The 21183-nt window shown below is 43.6% G+C and overlaps 1 protein-coding gene across 7 annotated transcripts in view; it reads right to left on the bottom strand.

The window, feature by feature from the left end:
- LOC102183030 (28S ribosomal protein S17, mitochondrial) overlaps positions 528-21183 on the bottom strand; it is a 36681-nt gene continuing 16025 nt past the window's right edge. For 2 of the 7 annotated variants that reach the window (XM_018040513.1, XM_018040514.1), the window contains one exon: positions 16215-20036. In XM_018040513.1, the coding sequence (XP_017896002.1) occupies positions 18994-20036 (1043 nt within the window). In that variant the 3' untranslated portion in view covers positions 16215-18993. Of the gene's footprint in view, positions 973-3987; positions 4128-4337; positions 4598-4638; positions 4763-8448; positions 8468-16214; positions 20037-21183 lie in introns of those variants that run through there. The other 5 variants (XM_005697749.3, XM_005697750.3, XM_005697748.3 and 2 more) reach the window with 5 other exon arrangements.

The following is a 21183-nucleotide window of genomic DNA, read 5'->3' as shown; positions in this document are numbered from 1 at the left end:
TGAATTTTGAATATATATGATCAAAACTAAATATTCAGGAAATCAGTCCTGAATGTTCATTGGAAGGACTGATGCTGAAGCTGAAACTCCAATACTTTGGCCACCTGATGCAAAGAACTGACTCATTGGAAAAGACCCTGATGCTGGGAAAGATTGAAGGTGGGAGGAGAAGGGGATGACAGAGGATGAGATGGTTGGATGGCATCACTGACTCTATGGACATGAGTTGAGTAGGCTTTGGGAGTTGATGATGGACAGGGAAGCCTGGCATGCTGCAGTTCATGGGGTTGCAAAGAGTAGGAAACGACTGAGCAACTGAACTGAAATATTCACTTAATGTGGTCTTATGTGTTTATGATCTCAAAAGGTTTTTTCCTCCCAAAATAAAGGTTTTAAGATAAATTCAAGATTCCTTTGAATGAGAAAAAAATATATACCTTCTAAAACAGTGAGCTTACAGAACAATGTAGTGGATGGCTAGGCATACTCTGTGTAGCAGAAAAGTACGTCCCACCAAGAAGGAAATCTGAAACATGACCATAAACTTTTATGAAAAATTATAACAAAGACTTTACTTCATTTACTTTTAGTGATTTCATAAATACCAGACGAGAAACTGGACGGTTTGTGAGGAAACTGAGAAAAATTTTTCCATAGAGTAAACTCAGAAATTCCCTTTTGGCTCTGTGTTCCAATCCTCCTTCACTGTGTTGTGGAGAGACTGAGTTCTTCCAGGTTTTTGGCTAGCGGGGTGGCCTCCAGATCAACGGGGCTCTCCAGGTAGGTGGTTCCTGCACAGCGCTTTCCGGTCACTGGATCTACGACCTGTCCAACTTTGAAAACAATCTCAGCCAGTTCGTGCTTCACATGCTTTGTTCTTGGGACAGGGAGCGCTTTGAGAAGCACAATATCCCCAACGGTGCACTGCTGGAGAGCATCGTGGGCAAAGTAGGTCTTTCGCTTATTAAAATACTGTTGAGAGAAGGAGGAAACACATCAGTAGTTCCCACTCATGACCTGGCAAGGTAGTAGACAGTCTGAAAAAGGAATGTCCAGAAAACAAGCTGGGACTTGGGGGAAAGAAACAGGTAATACACTTATGGAATCCACCTTCCAAATCCACCCTGATGCTGGGAAAGACTGAAGGCAAAAGGAGAAGAGGGCGGCAGATGAAGAGATGGTTAGACTGAAACGGCATCACCAACTCAATGGACATGAATTTGAGCAAATTCCAAGAGATAGTGGAGGACAGGGAAGACTGGTGGGCTGCAGTCCATGGGATCACAAAGAGTCGGACATGACTTAGCGAATGAGCAACAATATATTTATGGAGGCTTCCAAAGCAAAAATTGGCTGCTTAGTTTCTGGCAAACAACAATGACTTTTCCAGAGCTGATCTTGTCCCAGAGTTCTCCAGTCCACTGCTTGCGGTATCCTTGCTCTAAATTATCATCCTTTTCTACACTATTTAAACTTCCTGGGACTTCCCTGGTAATCCAGTGATTAAGAATCCACCTTCCAATGGAGGGGATGGGGGTTCATTCCCTGGTCAGGGAACTAGGATTCCACATAGTTGCCTCAGGGCAATATGCCTGAGCACCACAACTACTGAGTTCCAGTGCTGCAAACAAGAGGCTGGAGAGCCTCAACAAAGACCCAAAATAAAAATAAATAGACAAACCCTTCCAGGTAGAGTCTTCTCTCCAGCCAAAAAACACCCGAAGTTATCAAGAGAACAAAACATTATAATGTATGTAAAGCACTTAGCTCCAGGCCTCGCTCAAAGTATTGCAAACAAGCCACAGATGAGAACCAGAGTCATCTCTTCCTCTAGACAACCCCGCCACAGCAGGTCGTTCCATTTAACAGATAAGAAAAACAAGCTCAGGGAGGGTGCACAGCTAGCAACCAATAGCCAGGGGACTTCCCTGGTGGTCTTGTGGTTAAGAATACGCCTTCCAACGCAGAGGGCATGGGTTTGATTCCTGGTTGGGGAAACTAAGATCCCATATTCCACGGGGCAACTAAGCCCGCATGCCCAACTCCAGAGCCGACCTGGTCTGGAGCCCGAGTGCTGTAACTAGAGAGAAGCCCACGTAATGCAACTATTAGTAAGACTCGAGGTAGCCAAAAATAAATAAATAGACATTAAAAATAACAAAAAACAGCCAGTACACAAACTAAGGTCTTCTAAGACCAATGACCATGCTGTCACTCTTCAGCTTGCTTCTGTGGCTTTATTTTTGTTTTTGCTTTGGGATCAAGCCATTTTATGGAGCAGCTTCGAGGCAGTCAAAGGGCTGGGAGGATGATGAGATTGGCTGTTCTTCTCCTGGCTGGGATCTATCCAGCTTCACAAGACCCTGAAAGGGCCCCTGTATTTTCGATCCTAGATAACAAACAGCACTTGTGCCTACCAGGGTGCCTAACCTTGCATGCAGAAACATCCCCGGCACTTGCCCCTCCCTCCCTAACACACCTACGTAATTAAGGACTCTGTACCTTCCTGCCCAGAAACCTACCTTTTCCACTCCATCCTCTGCTCCAAGGACTGTTTGGTCTCTACCATTTCCAGTCTACACATTTGCAATAGCCTCCTCACCTATTTCCTTACCTCCCATCTCCTTTTCTCATAGGCTGAAATCAAAACTACAACACAGGAGACTCTTCCCACTCCGATTCCAATCATTCTCACGTTCATTCAAAGACAAGGCCTACTTAGTGCCAAGCTCTGAGCTCAACCCCGCCAAAGCACTCGCTGCTCCAGTACAATGTCATGCCTTTTCATGTGTAAGAAATTAATAAACAGAAACTTCAATTACACAGAGTTAAGGGACTTCCCTGGTGATCTTGAAGTTAAGAATCCACCTGCCAGGGCAGGGGAGATGGGCTCAATCCCTGGTTGGGGAACTAAGATTTCACATGCCTCAGGGCAACTAAGCCGGTGCATCACAACTAATGAGCCCACGGACAGCAATGAAGACCCAGCATGGTCAAAAATAAATAAATTACTAAAACACAAAAACAAAAAACTCAGAATTGGGAGACCAGAAGGGGAAGCTCTCATACCGTCATGACAGCAGAGCTCAACAGGAAGAAAGATCTCCTTCTCTTCTTTCCCAGCAACAATTCAGCCAACAAAATGCCACAGACTCTTTGTTTACCATCCCCTCCCAACTTTCTGTTCCCTCTGTAAAAGCACGCTCCTCTATGGTCACCTCCGCTTTTGTGGGAGACCGGCACATGGCTCATCATGGTTGCAGACCCCAATCTGTGATCCCAAGTAAACCTGTTTCTGCTGTATAAATAACTGGCAGTGTATTTGTTTTAGGTGAACACATGGCTAAAGAACTTTCACAAACTATTCACCATGACTGGAATGACTTCCCTCACTCCTGCCCCCAACCTGGTCTTCTGGATAAAATCTTTTTTTTGGCTGCACTGCATGGCATGTAGGGTCTTAATTCCTGATCGAACCCCTATTGGAAGGCAGAGTCTTGACACTGGACCTCCAAAGAAGTTCCTGGATAAAGTCCTTTTGGAGATTCAGCTTGATCTTATATAATCAAGAATGCTCTTGGGACTTCCCTGGTGGTCTAGTGGTGAGGACTTTGTGCTTCCAATGCAGGGGGCATGTGTTCAGTCCCTAGTTGGGGAATGAAGACCCCACATGTGGCCTGGAATGGCCGGAAAAAAAAAAATGCTCTCCTTTAACAACCAGGGAAGGAAGAATGAGTCTTACCTTCTGCAGTACTCTACACATAGAATGTCTATAGCAGTGTCATCAGATTGAATTGAAATGAACTCTGCGCAGTCTCTAAAATGTGAGGTGAACCAGGAATCATGCATTGTTACACCCACCCACCAGCCCAATGCCTGATGGGCAGCACTGGCTCAGCCCATCTTCCCTGACAGTGTGTTTCTGCTCAGAACCCTGAACATGTTGGTGATTCATCAATGCCATCTACAAACAGCTATGTTCCTTACCTTTAATAAATAGGGATCCAGAACAAGTCTGGTCACTCTCACTTTAGCAGTTTTTTGCATTGCTGTCCCAATTACCTTACCCACGATCCATTTGGCATGGACGGATGAACGAACCACGGACATGATGTGGCTTTGGTCACCTGAAAATAAATTTCAAAGTTTAGCCTGACGATTGTGACTCACCAAAAGAATTTTGTCACCAGACCCGCCCAAATGCAGAAACAGCTTTGTTGGCCTTCTGGAATCACCACTTTATAGAGGTGTTTTATACACGTTTCACTATTGTAATTTTAACCTCAAGCCTCAGTTTTCCCCTCTACCAAATGGGAATAACAACTGGGCTTACTCACAGAAGTGCTTCGATGACTTAACCCGTAAGGCGCTCAACAGGGCGAATAAACGCTGACCTTCCCTTGCGTCCCTATTTCTTTCCATCCTCCTGGGCTGCCCCTCCCTATAGGCTCAGAGCCGGGCTACTTGGAGCGTGCGAGGCTGAGGCGAGGCGGCCCGGGATTCCACCACACCGGAGACCTTGACTTGGCATTCCTTTCGAGATCAATTAATACTGAGTTCATGTCGCCCAGCCTGGGGAAGGTTTGGGGTGATTGCTCCCTTCGCCCCTGAAACCCAAGGTCATGTAACTCGACTCGCCTCGCCTTGAGGGCTCCCACGCTGCGGCGCTTGGGGACTCGCAAACAACCCACCACAGAACTCCACAGTTTCGGCGTACGCCCGGCAGAGGACCGGAGCGTGATGGCGTCACGTCGTACGCAGGTCGCTCCGCCCCAGGCCGCCCACTCATTGGCTCCGAGTCCTCTCAGTCGTGGGCGGGGTTAAAGACAGGGCTCCACCCACTCCCCCTTAATTGCAGCCGCGGGCTGTGGCTCCGCTGAAGACTTTGATCTCTGGTTTATGCACCAGTACCTAGTCCGGTGCGTCGGGAAGTTGGCCTTTACCTATTCCACTTAGTTTCTCTCTGCTTTTGTTGAGCTCCCAGACATTGGACAAGGCCTTCCAAATAAAAGGAGCTTCATTCATCAAACACTGAAACATTGGAGGCTGCCAAACGCTGAGACTGAAATGCTTAAGCATTTCCACCCCCCAGCAGTTGCATTTAAGATAAACTTCTGTAGATCTTTATGTCTGGTATGACTTTAGGTGTTAATTCTCAATATTGTGAGACGGAGAGAAGTCTGGGTACATATATATATGTGCCAGTTAGGAAGATCTTAGATGGGCCATGAGCAGGCTGCTGCTGATGCCTGCTCAGACAGAAGGAAGTCTGGGAATATACGAGGCTTTTGTTAGGAAATTGCTAGATTAGAGGAGACCTAATGGCTAGATCATGGAAAAAGCAAGAGAGTTCCAGAAAGACATTTCTGCTTTATTGACTATGCCGAAGCCTTTGACTGTGTGGATCACAAAAAACTGTGGAATATTCTGAAAGATATGGGAATACCAGACCACCTAACCTGCCTCTTGAGAAACCTATATGCAGGTCAGGAAGCAACAGTTAGAACTGGGCATGGAACAACAGACTGGTTCCAAATAGGAAAAGGAGTACGTCAAGGCTGTATATTGTCACCCTGCTTATTTAACTTATATGCAGAGTACATCATGAGAAACGCCGGGCTGGAAGGAGCACAAGCTGGAATCAAGATTGTTGGGAGAAATATCAATAACCTCAGATATGCAGATGACATCACCCTTATGGCAGAAAGTGAAGAGGAACTAAAAAGCCCCTTGATGAAAATGAAAGAGGAGAGGGAAAAAGTTGGTTTAAAGCTCAACATTCAGAAAACGAATATCATGACATCTGGTCCCATCACTTCATGGGAAATAGATGGGGAAACAGTGGAAACAGTGTCAGACTTTATCTTTTTGGGCTCCAAAATCACTGCAGATGGTGATTGCAGCCATGAAATTAAAAGATACTTACTCCTTGGAAGAAAAGTTATGACCAACCTAGATAGCATATTGAAAAGCAGAGACATTACTTTGCCAACAAAGGTCCATCTAGTCAAGGCTATGGTTTTTCCAGTGGTCATGTATGTATGGATGTGAGAGTTGGACTGTGAAGAAGGCTGAGCGCCGAAGAACTGATGCTTTTGAACTATGGTGTTGGAGAAGACTCTTGAGAGTCCCTTGGACTGCAAGGAGATCCAACCAGTCCATTCTGAAGATCAGCCCTGGGATTTCTTTGGAGGGAATGATGCTGAAGCTGAAACTCCAATACTTTGGCCGTCTCATGCGAAGTGTTGACTCACTGGAAAAGACTCTGATGCTGGGAGGGATTGGGGGCAGGAGGAGAAGGGGACGACAGAGGATGAGATGGCTGGATGGCATCACCAACTCAATGGACGCGAGTCTGAGTGAACTCTGGGAGTTGGTGATGGACAGGGAGGCCTGGCGTGCTGCAATTCATGGGGTCGCAAAGAGTCGGACACGACTGACTGACTGAACTGAACTGAATGGATGTAAAAACAACAACAGCGATCTTATCCTTAGATTGAAGTGTGTTTTCAGATAAAGAATTAAGGGCAAGGGCACACTTAGCACATAGATTTAAAAAGAGAGATGGTGATGGGGTTAGTGTAAGATGTTTGAAATTTCAGAACTGGAAGCTGATTTTCTATAGAAGTGGTAATTATTTTAAATGCAGCGTTGCAGGAGGACTCTTTACCCACTGAACCATCAGGGAAACCCTATAACTTTATGTACATTATTTCATATAAACAAAAACTTTCCCAAGATAATATATTTCCCTCTAGCTATGAACTTAAATCCCTTTCTTTTACAAGCAAGCTTAAAACCTCTCTTGCTAATGACACCAATAACATACCCAAAGTGATTTTTTTAATGCAAATCAAATCATTTCACACCATCAAAGGTAGAATAAACATCTGTTGATTTTTTTCCAACCCTCATTGGGAGGAAAACTTTCCCTCTACTAATTTAAGTTTGTGTTGGTGGTGGGACTGTGAATGAACTGATAATAGCTCACCAGGCAAAAAGACAAGGTTTATTCACAAATGCACTCAAGAGCAGATGAAGAGACTCTTGAAAAACTAGATGTAGGGGATATATACCAAAACTAGAAGTGGGAGATTGAGATCAGGAGGAGAAGGGGGCGACAGAGGAAGAGATGGATGGATGGCATCACTAACTCAATGGATGTGAGTTTGAGCAAGCAAACTCCGGGAGACAGTGAAAGACACAAAAAGTTTGGCATGCTGCAGTCCATGGGGTCGCAAAGAGTTGGACACGACTTAGCCACTGAACAACATATACTAACTTAACAGGGGAAAGGAAGGAGGGAGAAAGGGCCTCTGGGAAGACAAATGGACTTTTAGACAAGGCAAATGGGCTTTTATGAGAACCATGGAAAGTTCAACACTTTGTGATAGTGTTTGTTTATGCAATTTCTCATCCTGGTGTCAGTGGTTGGTTGATCTCCTTCTTAGCTGGAATCTCCCCTGAGAGGGAATTAACAACAGCTTGAAATCTTCCCTGGTGGCTCAGATCGTAAAGAGTCTGCCTACAATGCGGGAGACCCGGGTTCAATCCGGGTTGGGAAGATCTCCTGGCGAAGGAAATGGCAACCCACTCCAGTATTCTTGCCTGGAAAATCCCATGGACAGAGGAGCCTGGTGGACTATACAGTCCATGGGGTCCCAAAGAGTCAGACAGGGCTGAGCGACTTCACTTTCACTTTCACTCTTAGAAAGCTCTGCCTGTAGTCAGATAAGGAACACTCTGAAAAGGTTTTTTGTTTTTTATTTCCCTGCATCTGCTATATCTTCAGTGTCCTCAGTTTAAGAGAATCTTTGTACCATTTTGGTGGATTTGGTACAGTGCCATCACCCCTTAGTGTCCTGTCTTCTGGGGTGAGAGCACTTTGTGAATTCCTTATCTGTACCTGTTAGGATTCACAAGGGGCTCATAGCATACAGCTACAATATGGCCCATCGTGGTGACCTGACAAACAAGGGATGAAGTCACAGTGGCCACATTGTCCTGATGGGCATCTTGTTTTTTCCTTAAGGCGATACCCTGTTTTTCCCTGCTGGTGCCAGTTTCTCAAGACTACGTAACCACCCAACCACGAGACACTATGTAAGCACAAGATCCCAGCTGTGGGCTAAAGATAAACTGAGGCCCCCTCCCTGCGGGGCACAATTTCCCATCAATAGGGTATAAGAAGGGTTGGCTGTGAAGGGAGGGCACTGGTTTCTCTCTAAAGCCAGCCTCTTTCTTCCTATAATAAATCTTACTCTCCCTGAATGCCCAGCTTGCTTTCTTTTTCTCCACGCTCACCTTACATTTCTGGTGCCAAAACCTGGGAGGGAAGACCCACCACGGCTAGGTTGACTCCTCTCCTGAGCCCACCTTCGGTGGTTCCCTCCCTTGGACCTCCCAGAGAAACTGGGACGAGTCCCCAAGATGGGACTCTCCACTTACCTTGCTGGACTGACATCCACACACCGGCTCTCATTTCATTGCCTGCAGGGGTGCGTGAATTCCTGCTCTCTCAGATTCTCTGTCTCTTGTCTGGTTTTTGAAGCCCTAGTGCTAGGCGGCAGAGAAGACAATGGCACCCCACTCCAGTACTCTTGCCTGGAAAACCCCATGGACGGAGGAGCCTGGTAGGCTGCAGTCCATGGGTTCGCTGAGCGTCGGACACGACTGAGTGACTTCACATTCACTTTTCACTTTCATGCATTGGAGAAGGAAATGGCAACCCATTCCAGTATTCTTGCCTGGAAAACCCCATGGACGGAGGAGCCTGGTAGGCTGCCATCTATGGGGTCACACAGAGTTGGACACGACTGAAGCGACTTAGCAGCAGCAGTGCTAGGTGGAGGATCCCACGGCCCTTGGGCCCTGGTCTTACTTTGAAATAGGGGATGCCCATTTCATGGGAGACCCTATCGCTGACCGAGAAGGCCGTGAGAACGGGGACACCTTTTCTTTTGGACCTTTCTCCTCCCTTTTTTCACTCGCCCTTGTTTGCCCTACCTCCCCTATTCGACTATAATGGGAAATTCTCAGTCCCAAAAAAGTGAAAGTGAAGTCGCTCAGCCGTGTCTGACTCATTGTGACCCCATGGACTGTAGTCTACCAGGCTTGTCTGTCCATGGGATTTTCCAGGCAAGAGTACTGGAGTGGGGTGCCATTTCCTTCTCCAGAGGATCTTCCTGACTCAGGGATCGAACCCAGGTCTCCTGCATTGCAGGCAGACACTTTACCCTCTGAGCCATTAGCCTGCCTTCTCCAAAACCTAAAAAACTCAGGGTTTTCAAGGAGAAAGAGGGCCAAAGCAACTCACTTATTACTGTCACACTGTATGGCGACTGGATAATAGGGCCCAGTGGCCAGAAAACAGAACTCTCGATTACACTACTTTAAGGGACCTCGATAACTTCTGCGGCGGCAATGGCAAGTGGTCAGAGATCCCTTCTGTTCAGGCTTTCTTTGTTCTCCCCTCTTGGCCCTCTCTCTGTACTTCCTCTTCTACTTCTCAAATACTTTTAGCCCATTCTGGGCCACATCCCCCCAATACTATATCCCCTGATCCCTGTTTGGATTTTTCCTCTTCTTTTGACCGTTCTGACCACAGTGCACCTCCAGTCACCTCTAATCCTGTCGTAGCAGAGCTGGTCCGACAACCTCCACCTTACATCCCCCTGGCTCCTCTCTCCTCTCAGGCGTAGGCCACCGCTGCTTCCGACCCTCCCTCAAGGCCTGTTTCGGGCTTTGGCTCCACCTCCTACTACCGGAGTCTCAAGTCCCTATCCCAACCTCCCTAAATCCCCTCCTTTTACCCAGCTGTGAACGGCCTTAAAGAGACAGGACCCTGAATCCCTTCCCGCTCCCTTCCTTCCCTTATGAGAGCTGGGTGGTACAGAAGGCATTGTTCGGGTGCACATCCCATTCTTACTTTCCGATTTATCTCAAATCGAAAAACGTCTTGGCTCTTTTTCCTCTGACCCTGACACTTATTTCAGTTCAGTCGCTCAGTTGTATCTGACTCTTTTCGACCCCATGAACTGCAGCATGCCAGGCCTCCCTGTCTATCACCAAATCCCGGAGTTCACCCAAACTCATGTCCATCTACTTCACCCAGTCTTATGACTTGACCTGGCATGATATTTACATTATACTCTCCTCTACCCTCCTCCCTTGGACTGCAAGGAGATCCAACTAGTCCATTCTAAAGGAGATCAGTCCTGGGTGTTCTTTGGAAGGACTGATGCTAAAGCTGAAACTCCAATACTTTGGCCACCTGATGCAAAGAGTTGACTCATTGGAAAAGACTCTGATGCTGGGAGGGATTGGGGGCAGGAGGGATTGGGGGCAGGAGGATAAGGGGATGACAGAGGATGAGATGGCTGGATGGCATCACTGACTCGATGGACATGAGTTTGAGTGAACTCCGGAAGTTGGTGATGGACAAGGAGGCCTGGCGTGCTGCAATTCATGGGGTCGAAAAGAGTCTGACACGACTGAGCGACTGAACTGAACTGAACCCGCCTCCCAGAAGAAAAAGAACAAGTCTGTCAAACCACTGAGGCTCATGCCAATGAAATACATCAAACTGATGATACTAAGCTTGTAGGCTCAGCTGCCAATTCCAGGGACAACCCTAACTGTGACTACCAGGCAGGGTGTCCTGAGCGAACAGCTTGTAATCACATGGTGACTTGCCTTATTGCAGGCCTCCAAGAAACAGGACATAAAGCTGTTAACTTTGATAAACTCAGAGAAATAACTCAAAGGCCAGATGAAAATCCAGCACAATTTCTAGCTAGATTAACAGAAGCCCTACAAAAATATACAAAATTAGATCCAACTTCAATATAAGGTACTATTGTCCTTAATATCCATTTTATTTTCCAATAGTCTTCAGACATTCCAAAGAAGCTAAAAAAGGCAGAGGAAGGCCCTCAAACCTCTCAACAAGATCTTTTAAATTTGGCTTTAAAAATTTTCAATAACCAGGAAGAACAGGCAAAACCAGAAAAGGCCCAGAGAGATCAGGCTAAATATCATTTCTTAGCCACTGCCCTACATGGCTCCAAACCTCAATCCTCTGACAGAGAAAATAAATCATCTAGGCCCTCTTACAAGTGCGGTAAAGAAGGGCACTGGGCTGGCTCATGCCTAAAGCCCAAGCCCCCTCCGGGTCCATGTAGTAATTGTGGCATAAAGGGACATTGGAAGGTAGACTGCCCTAACCTTCCTTTAGGGATCTGGACATTTCCTCGCAGTCCTGAGCAGGAGCCCTCGGACCCATCTCTGCCCAGACTCCTCGGACTCGCCACTGAAGACTGAAGGTGCCCAGGGCCCCAGACCCCAAGCCCTATCCTCCAATACGTAGATGATCTTCTTCTCCTTTGTAGCCCCTCACTCATACACTCTCAACGACATACAATACAACGCCTCAACATCCTAGCCGATTAGACTTTCCCTTCCTGAGGTCACCTATCTTATAAGAGTTCTCCTGACATCAACAGACATATAACTACTGATAGAAAGTCCCTTATATCTGCCCTACCACTTCCTACATCAAAAACAAAAATTCTGTCCTTTTTGGGCTTGGCTGGGTATCTACGCCTCTGGATCCCCAATTTTGCCCTCCTAGCACAACCTCTATACCCAGCTACCGGGGAAGGTGGGGGTGGGGAGGGGTGGCACAATCTTTCGGAGCCTCTTGAGCCAAATGCTTTTAAGTCAAATGTCTGTTCGGGCCTTAATGCTCTAAAACAAGCTATTTTCTTGGCCCCAGCTTTAACACTGCCTGATCTTTCTCGCCCTTTTATACTCTACACACTGAGAGACATAAAATTGTCCTAGGAGTCTTAGGACAGATGCAGGGCCCTTCCTTTGTCCCCATTGCTTCTCTGTCAAAACAACTGGATACCACCATACAGGGATGGCCAGCCTGCCTGCGTGTTCCGGCTGCAGCTACACTTCTCACTCAAGAAGCAAAAAACTTACTTTTGGGACACCCACGGTCATTTGCTCACCACATGACCTTAAGGACTTACTCTCACACAAGGCCATGGCTCTTCTATCACCTTCTTGTATCCAACTAATTCATATCAACCTCCTAGAATCTCCCGAGTTCTCTTTTGAACACTGCCCTACTGTTAACCCCACCACCCTCATCCCTAATTCTTCTAAGCCTCCAATTCACACTTGCAATGAGACATTAGAAGACTTGATACCTCACTTCTCCCATATCTCCTCAGCCCCTTTAAGTAACCCTGATCTTACTTGGTATATCACTATTGCTCCTAACAATCAAACCCTCCTATCCCACTAATCCACAACAGACCCAAAGAAGCAATTCAATTCATTCCCTTATTGATAAGCATAGGAATAGCAGCAGGGATTGGAACAGGAACTGCAGGGCTCATGACCTCTTTAAACTACTATCAGTCTCTCTAAGGATCTCACTGAAAGCCTAAAAGAAGTAGCCGCTGGCCTCATCAGTCTCCAGGGCCAACTAGATTCCCTGGCAGCTGTGGTCCTTCAAAACAGAAGAGGGTTAGACCTTCTCACAGCAGATAAAGGAGGCCTATGTTTTTTTCTAGATAAAGCCTGCTATTTAAAGTCTGCCACTGTTTCCCCATCTATTTGCCATGAAGTGATGGGACCAGATGCCATGATCTTCGTTTTCTGAATGTTGGGCTTTAAGCCAACTTTTTCATTCTCTATTTTCACTTTCATCAAAAGGCTTTTTAGTTCCTCTTCACTTTCTGCCATAAGGGTGGTGTCATCTGCATATCTGAAGTTATTGATATTTCTCCCAACAATCTTGATTCCAGCTTGTGCTCCTTCCAGCCCAGCGTTTCTCATGATGTACTCTGCATATAAGTTAAATAAGCAGGGTGACAATATACAGCCTTGACATACTCCTTTTCCTATTTGGAACTAGTCTGTTGTTCCATGTCCAGTTCTAACTGTTGCTTCCTGACCTGCAGATAGGTTTCTCAAGTGGCAGGTCAAGTGGTCTGGTATTCCCATCTCTTTCAGAATTTTCCACAGTTTTTTGTGATCCACACAGTCAAAGGATTCGGCATAGTCAATAAAGCAGAAATAGATGTTTTCTGGAACTCTCTTGCTTTATCCATGATCCAGCAGATGTTGGCAATTTGATCTCTGGTTCCTCTGCCTTTTCTAAATCCAGCTTGAACATCTGGAAGTTCACGGTTCACGTATTGCTGAGGCCTGGCTTGGAGAATTTTGAGCATTACTTTACTAGCGTGTGAGATGAGTGCAATTGTGCTGTAGTTTGAGCATTCTTTGGCATTGCCTTTCTTTGGGATTAGAATGAAAACTGACCTTTTCCTGTCCTGTGGCCACTGCTGAGTTTCCAAATTTCCTGGCATATTGAGTGCAGCACTTTCACAGCATCATCTTTCAGGATTTGAAATAGCTCAACTGGAATTCCATCACCTCCACTAGCTTTGTTTGTAGTGATGCTTTCTAAGGCCCGCCTGACTTCACATTCCAGGATGTCTGGCTCTAGGTGAGTGATCACACCGTTATTATCTGGGTCGTGAAGATCTTTTTTGTACAGTTCTTCTGTGTATTCTTGCCACCTCTTCTTAATATCTTCTGCTTCTGTTAGGTCCATACCATTTCTGTCCTTTATCGAGCCCATCTTTGCATGAAATGTTCCCTTGGTATCTCTAATTTTCTTGAAGGGACTTTGGCCCATATCCTATATCAAAAAGGCTGGAATGTTAGGGTTCACAAGGGGCTCATAGCGTATAGTTAAATTATGGCCCATCGTGGTGACCTGACAAACAAGGGATGAAGTCACAGTGGCCACATTGCCCTGGTGGGCATCCTGTTTTTCCCTTAAGGTGATACCCTGTTTTTCCCTGCTGGTGCCAGTTTCTCAAGGTTACGTGACCCCCTGACCATGAGACCCTTTCGACTACATGACCATCCGATCGACCATGAGATCCCTTCACTACATGACCACAAGACCCCAGCTGTGGGCTAAATATAAACTGAGGCCCCCTCCCTGTGGGGCACAATTTCCCATTGATAGGGTATAAGAAGGGTTGGCTGTAAAGGGAGGGTACTGGTTTCTCTCTAAAGCCCCAGTCACTTTCTTTCTTTCTTCCTATAATAGGTCTTTCTCTGCCTGAATGCCCGGCTCACTCTCTTTTTCTCTGCTTACCTTACATCACCCTCAGTGGGTCTGCCAATCAATATGCTCTGTCTTCATTTAGCACAAGGCCCAAGCTGGACCAATCAGATTACCTTCCAGGAATATGAATCTTGAGTGCTCTGATGGGAGAATGGGAGGTGACTGGGGATAATGGATCCTGGTGGAGGTGTTCTGAAGAGTCAATTCTGCTGCTTGCACCAACAGAAAATTAACCTATAAAGAAGTTGGCACTTGGAAAACAACATGCAATCATTCGTGGGGTAAGACACAAATTAAATGCTTTTTCGAAAAGACTAAAAGGTACCCATATTTGATAAACTTCTCAGCCATCAGCCCCCAACCCAGCATTCATTCTCATATTCAATCTTCCTCTCTCTTCCCTCTGCTCTCCCCCAGCCCATTTTTCTCATCTATTTCTCTTCATGGTCACTATTATGTTTGTATCCTTCCAGGATTCTTATTTTGGATCCTGACCCCCATGGTGAAGATATTAGGAGAGGGGCTTTGAGGAAGTGATTAGGTTTTGCCCTCATGAATGGGATTCAATCTCTTTTATGAAAGGACTCCAAGAAAACTTCCTTCCACTGTGAGGGCACCAGGGAATGGGTCCCTACTAACACAGATCTTTGGCACCTTGATCTTGGATTTCCCAGACTCCAGAACTGTATGCAATTAATTTCTGCTTTTGTAAATCACTCAGTCTATGGTCCCAGGTGGCACTGCTGCTGCTGCTGCTAAGTCGCTTCAGTCATGTCCGACTCTGTGCGACCCCACAGACAGCAGCCCAGCAGGCTCCCCGGTCCCTGGGATTCTCCAGGCAAGAACACTGGAGTGGGTTGCCATTTCCTTCTCCAATGCAGGAAAGTGAAAAGTGAAAGTGAAGTCGCTCAGTGGTAAATAACCCACCTGCCAATGCAGGTGACTGAAGAGACACAGTTTGATCCCTGGGTCAGGAAGATCCCTGGGAGAAGGGCATGGCAACCCACTCCAGTAGTCTTGCCTGAAGAATCCCATGGACAGAGGAGCCTGGTAGGCTACAGTCCATGGGGCCACAAGGAGTCAGACACTTAGCAGTCTATGGTATTTTGTATATGTTGTTGATGTTGTTTAGTTGCTAAGTTGTGTCCAGCTCTTTGCGACCCCATGGACTGTAGACTACCAGGCTCCACTGTCCGTGGGATTTCCCAGGCAAGAATACTGGAGTGGTTTGCCATTTCCTTCTCCAGGGGATCTTCCCAGATCAGGGATCAAACCTGCCTCTCCTGTGTTGGCAGGCAGATTCTTTATCACTGAACCACCAGGGAAGCCTCATTTTGTATATAGAAAGTGATGGAATTTGTATTTACATATACACACATACATCTATAATGTAAATATATATATATATATATATATATATAGTATTTTGTGTATATATATATGACTTTTCCATTCATCGGATACTACTAAGGTTGTTTCCTTTAAAAATTTTTTATGATTAAAAAAATATTATTTAGCATTCATTGCTGGGTCTTAGCTGTGGCATGTGAACTCTTTAGTTGTGGCATATGGGATCTAGTTCCCTGACCAGGGATGGAACCCGGGTCCCCTGCATTGGGAGCTCAGAGTCTTAACCACTGAACTATCAGGAAAGTCTGACATTTTTATAACCAGTTTTGGTATAATTATTTTTTATATTCTGGGTACTTCTTAGCTGTTTCTTAATGTGTTTAAGACACTTAATAACATTTGAAATTTTAGGTCTGCAACTTTAATGAAATGTTTAGATATATTTAAATCTGATCAGTGTTTACAAGAGAAAGGATATCTCATTTTAGAAATTCTTAAGTATTTATTATTTGCACATCTATGAATAATTAGAGGAATGTTGGCTACTTAAGGAATGTTGTTTGATTTCTTAAATTAATAAATTGAAAATTAATCAAAATCCAAATGAGTATTTTTCTCCCAGCCCTTAAGCCCTTTGGACATAAGAGAATCTATCAACACAATAATCTTTTTTACTCTGAGATTCTGAGAAAGAGAGTCATACAAATTTTGGTATTGAGCAGCAATTCATTTTATTAAATTTAATACATTTATCAAATGTTTTCAGAGTGCTATAAAACACTGTTCCAGGCACTGTTTTTATCCACTGGATTAGGAGTAAGATGATCCATGTTCTAGTGACATTCCAGTCTGAGAAACTGAGAAATTATCACTTATTATCATGTCTAAGCTTCAGTATCTCTTTTCATATAAGAAAGGCAACATCACCTGGTTGGAGGAACCAAATGAATTAACATATGTAAAAGGGTAATATCTTGCCCTCCTAGACAGAAATAAGTCATAACGTTAGGTTTCTGAGTGAGTAAACCACTCCTATAACTCCCTAGAATTTTGATGTAATAAATACATTTAGGATTCACTTAAATTAGAACATGTTGAAGATAACAAAGGACGAGAATGAATTCACACCAGAATGACATAGTTTACTGTACGGTTAACATAAGCACAATCATTTATGACCCTAAGGATAGATAATAGATTCTAATTTTATGAAGAATTGGTGAAAATCCATGGCCGACTGGTCTCCTTCAGTTCAGACTTCTGAAATTGTCCAAATTCTGCTTATCTTCTTCTGAAAATCCTGTACTGCTCTCCTTTCCCTGTGTGAGATACACTGCCTTCTGTTCAAGCCTTTAGCACTCTTTGTGGATTATTCAGGTTTTTTTTTTCTTGGTTGCATACTTTGATCAAAGGCTTCACCAACTGTAATTAATCATTACTTCTTTTAACCTATACCTCTGCTGTCTGAGACTTCATCTTGCCTCACCGTCTCTTCCCAAAACCTGAGAGCTCTATATTCTGCCTCTTTAGGGCAAATAAATCTTACATGTTAGTCCCTTTGGTGAAGAGACACTTTCAGAACTTATCTGTCTTAAAAATTGATCTCCATTACACAGGTATTTAAACATGATATTACTGGAAATCCTCCCTCACTCCAGTATCTCAGGGTTTTATTAACTATTTCATCCACTGATGTGTGGGACAAAAATGTACCTGAAAAGTTTAACTTCCACAATGAAATGATTTCATTATTTTCTTGGTTTTTAGTGTTTTAATTTTTTTTTTTTTTAAATTTACATCATTCCAGCTTTGACTTAAGGCCTATGATATCTAGTCTCTCACAGGGATAAAGAAATGGGGAAGTCTTTAGCTAGGAGATATGTCAGAAGAAAGGTGAGAAAGCAAGGGGACTGGGGAAGGAAAAAAAAAAAAAAAAGGCAAGGGGACTGGATTCCAACTTGGTCTCATGGCTTCTTCAGTCAAGATTGAGAAGACCAAGAGAAAAACAAAAAGCCCAGAAACAAGCAGCTCCCTAGATGTAGCTATTCATGGTTTATGACGGTTTATATTTACAATGCTTTGTAACATCAAACTGCGATTTCTGTCAAACAAGGCAGTGATCATAAAATTTAACCACCTTAAATTCCTTTTGGAAAACGGTGGTACATAAATATACTTCAATAAATAAAGTGAATTATTAAACAAACTAGTAACACTTACTTGCATGTGTGCTCAATCATCTCTGACTCTTTGCAACCCTATGAACTGTAGCCCACCAGGCTCCTCTCTCCATGGAATTCTCCAGGCAAGAATACTGGAGTGGGTTCCCTTCTCCAGGGGATCTTCCCAACCCAGGGATCGAACCCACAGCTCCTGCACTGGCACGTGGATTCTTTTCCACTGAGCCCACCTGGAAGGCCCTATGCTTCCTTAGTTGTTTATATAAACCAATAAGGCTCTTTCCTGGTTCTTTGCCTCAGCGTGGCACCACCACTTACCCTCTGGTCCAGCCCCTACTTCTGACTTCCACAGTGATACAGACAGGTGAAGGGATTCTTATAAAGTCCCTGTCAGTATAAAATAAAACCTCCTCTCTATTAAAACCTGCAAATGTAACAGAAATAACAATTTTGATTCAAAAATATACATTTGCCATAGGGAAATTTAAAACTACAGGATAGAAAAGTAGATTTCTCTGAATCACTTTTCAAAGTTCACCAATATGACCCTCAGTCTCCTCTAAGACTCATCTTAGAGATCCCAGGACCTGTTTGATGAAAATAATGGGAGGATTCCTAAAAAACAATATTATTATTGCCATATCCTACCACATGGCTTCTCAAATGATGGTACAGAAGACTTAGATGGTACACCAATGAATATTTTCAACTTCAAAATTATATATTTATTTTGATGGAAATTAGAATATAATTTAGCATATAAAACTCACAATCTCCATAAATAATATTTCCTAGGACAAGGCTAAAAACCCTGAGTCCTATTAAAAATATTAAGTAAACATTAAGTATGATAAAATTGGTAAAGGATACACACAAATGACTTTGAGAAATATTGCTTTTTTCTATTTATTTCAAATTTATGTGACTGGTTATACTACACAATAGCCTCAATTAATTAATGTTTATATAATTTAAAAATTGTATGCTATAAAAATCACAAGGGAATAATGATAGGTCATTGCCTACAGGATATCTGGTCATTAAAAAAAGTTTGGAACATGTCTCCTAATATAATCTTGTTTATAAAATATTTTCATTATGTATAACTTCTCTTGGGAATATAATATGCTAAATTTAAGGTCTAAATTTATTTGCCTTCTATGCATTAAAAGTTTATTTATAAGCTTTCTCCCCACTATGAATAATCTGATATTGAACAGGATGAAAAGGTCTAACCCCAATTTTCCTATATTTATATATTCATATGATTCCCTTACCACCCCCACCACCCCCATCAGGACAAAGCTAAAAATTCTGAGTTATGTGCTGTGGAGTAAGGGAAGGACTGTGGCTTAAGGTTTTCTCACATTTATTATATTCACACAATTTCTCCCGAGTGTGGATTTTCCTATGTTGATTAAGGTGTGCACTCTGGCTGAAGGCTTTTTCACATTCATTACATTTATAAGGTTTCTCTCCTGTGTGAGTTCTCTCATGCTGATTAAGATGTGTCCTCTGGCTGAAGGCTTTCCCACAAAAACTACATTCATAAGGTTTTTCTCCAGTGTGAAGTCTATGATGTTCAGTAAGGGATGTGATCCGGCTAAAGGCTTTACCACACTGATTACATTTATAGGGCTTCTCTCCAGTATGAATTCTCAGATGCTGAGTAAAGGATGAATGTTGACGGAAGGCTTTCCCACATTCATTGCATATAAAAGGTTTTTCTCCCGTGTGAATTCTCTGATGTTGAATAAGGTGTATTCTCTGGCTGAATCTTTTCCCACATTCATCACACTTATAGGGTTTCTCTCCTGTGAGGACCATCTGAGGTTGAGCAAGAGATGAGTTCTGGCTGAAGGCCTTCCTGCATTCACTGTGTTTCCCTTCAGTATGAATATGACCAGTAAGAAGAAGATGTTGATTGAAGATTTTTCCACACTCGTTATATTCATAAGGATTTTCTCTTATGTAGTTTCCCTGATAGTAAATCAGGTCTGAATTATGTTTGATGCTATTTCCTTGTATGTCAGAATTAAGGGGTATTTTCATTGAAGGAATTCTCTGTTGCATAAGAAGGTTTGAGTTTAGATTATAGTTTTCCCCAAATCTACTACATTCAAGGCCTCTCTCCTGTGTGATCTTTTTGTGGGTGAAAGATACTTGTCCTAAGTATCTCTGCTGGTTTTCTTGGTTGAATTCTAACTGGTAATCAAACTCCCAGAGTCCACCTAAGATGGAGTACCAGAAACTGTCTCCTGTTAGTCTCTCCATTATCATGTCATGGGTTTGATTTTCATCAGAAATATTATGGTTTGATTTTTTAATTTCTGGTCTATTCTCCCCATCTAAAAGAAATTCAGAACATATAAACACTTCAGTATTCTCTGTATGAAAAAGAAACTGTGGCATAGTATATAACCAAATGAAACTGACTGTAGTGCAGACAATGAAAATGTGGCATTGAAAGTTTTGAAATAAAGCCATGTAACAAAGGGAAAGACTATAAGAGGATGACAAGAAGCAGTGAGCAGGGAGAGATTTTAAAATATGAGTGGTAATCACAAAAAGAAAAGATCCATCAGGAATATACATAATTGGGAGAAAACGGAAAGGAGAATAAGAAATATCATAAGAAAGTCTGTGCTCAGAGGTGAGAGACAGAAAAGACTGTGCTTAGGGAACACAGGGCCAAGTCCAGGACCTTCTCAATCTCACCTGTGGATTATTCTATTGTAGTGCCCACTATCTGCTTATTTCAAAAGTATTTCTTCCTATTTTAAACTTTTGTTTAAAATGATAAAACTATTACTAAATTTTCAGCTGTGCTGGGTCTTCATTGCTGCATGTGGGCTTTTTCTAGCTGTGCTAAGTAATGTATTAGTTGCTGAGTTGTGTTCAACTCCTTTCAACCCCACGAACTGTAGCTCATGTAGCAAGTGGAGGTTACCCTAATTTCCTTGTCTCTAATCCCACTCCCATTTTTTTAGAACCTTGCCCCATCTTTTCTATTTTCTACTTACACTCTCCCTGATCCCTTCCATTCAGCACTTTAAACAGGCTGGAATCATTCCTTCTTAGAATGATCCTGTTTTGACACTACCTTCTAGTCTAGCTACCTGGTTCATCTGGTAAATAATCTTCCTGCAATGTGGGAGACCTGGGTTCAATCCCTGGGTTGGGAAGATCCCCTAGAGAAGGGAATGGCTACCCACTCCAGTATTCAGGCTTGGCAAATTTCATGGACTGTATAGTCCATGGGGTCGCAAAGAGTTGGATACAACTGAGCCACTTTCACTTCTTTCTAGTCTAGCAGTCACCCTCTTTGTTTGCTTCACCTTCTCATTTGAGCTTCTTGTAAGAAGTACCATATATGTACTAGCTATACTGTTTTTTAGTTTTTGGCTGTACCAGCAGCATGTGGGACCTTAGTTCCCTGACCAGGGATCAAACCCACACCCCCTGGACTAGAAGCGTGGAATCTTAACCACTGGA

Source organism: Capra hircus, chromosome 25, assembly GCF_001704415.2.
Source record: "Capra hircus breed San Clemente chromosome 25, ASM170441v1, whole genome shotgun sequence".
NCBI classification, from domain to species: domain Eukaryota; kingdom Metazoa; phylum Chordata; class Mammalia; order Artiodactyla; family Bovidae; genus Capra; species Capra hircus.
Note: the sequence above shows the minus strand (reverse complement) of the source record. Positions and strands in the feature narration are given on the sequence as shown.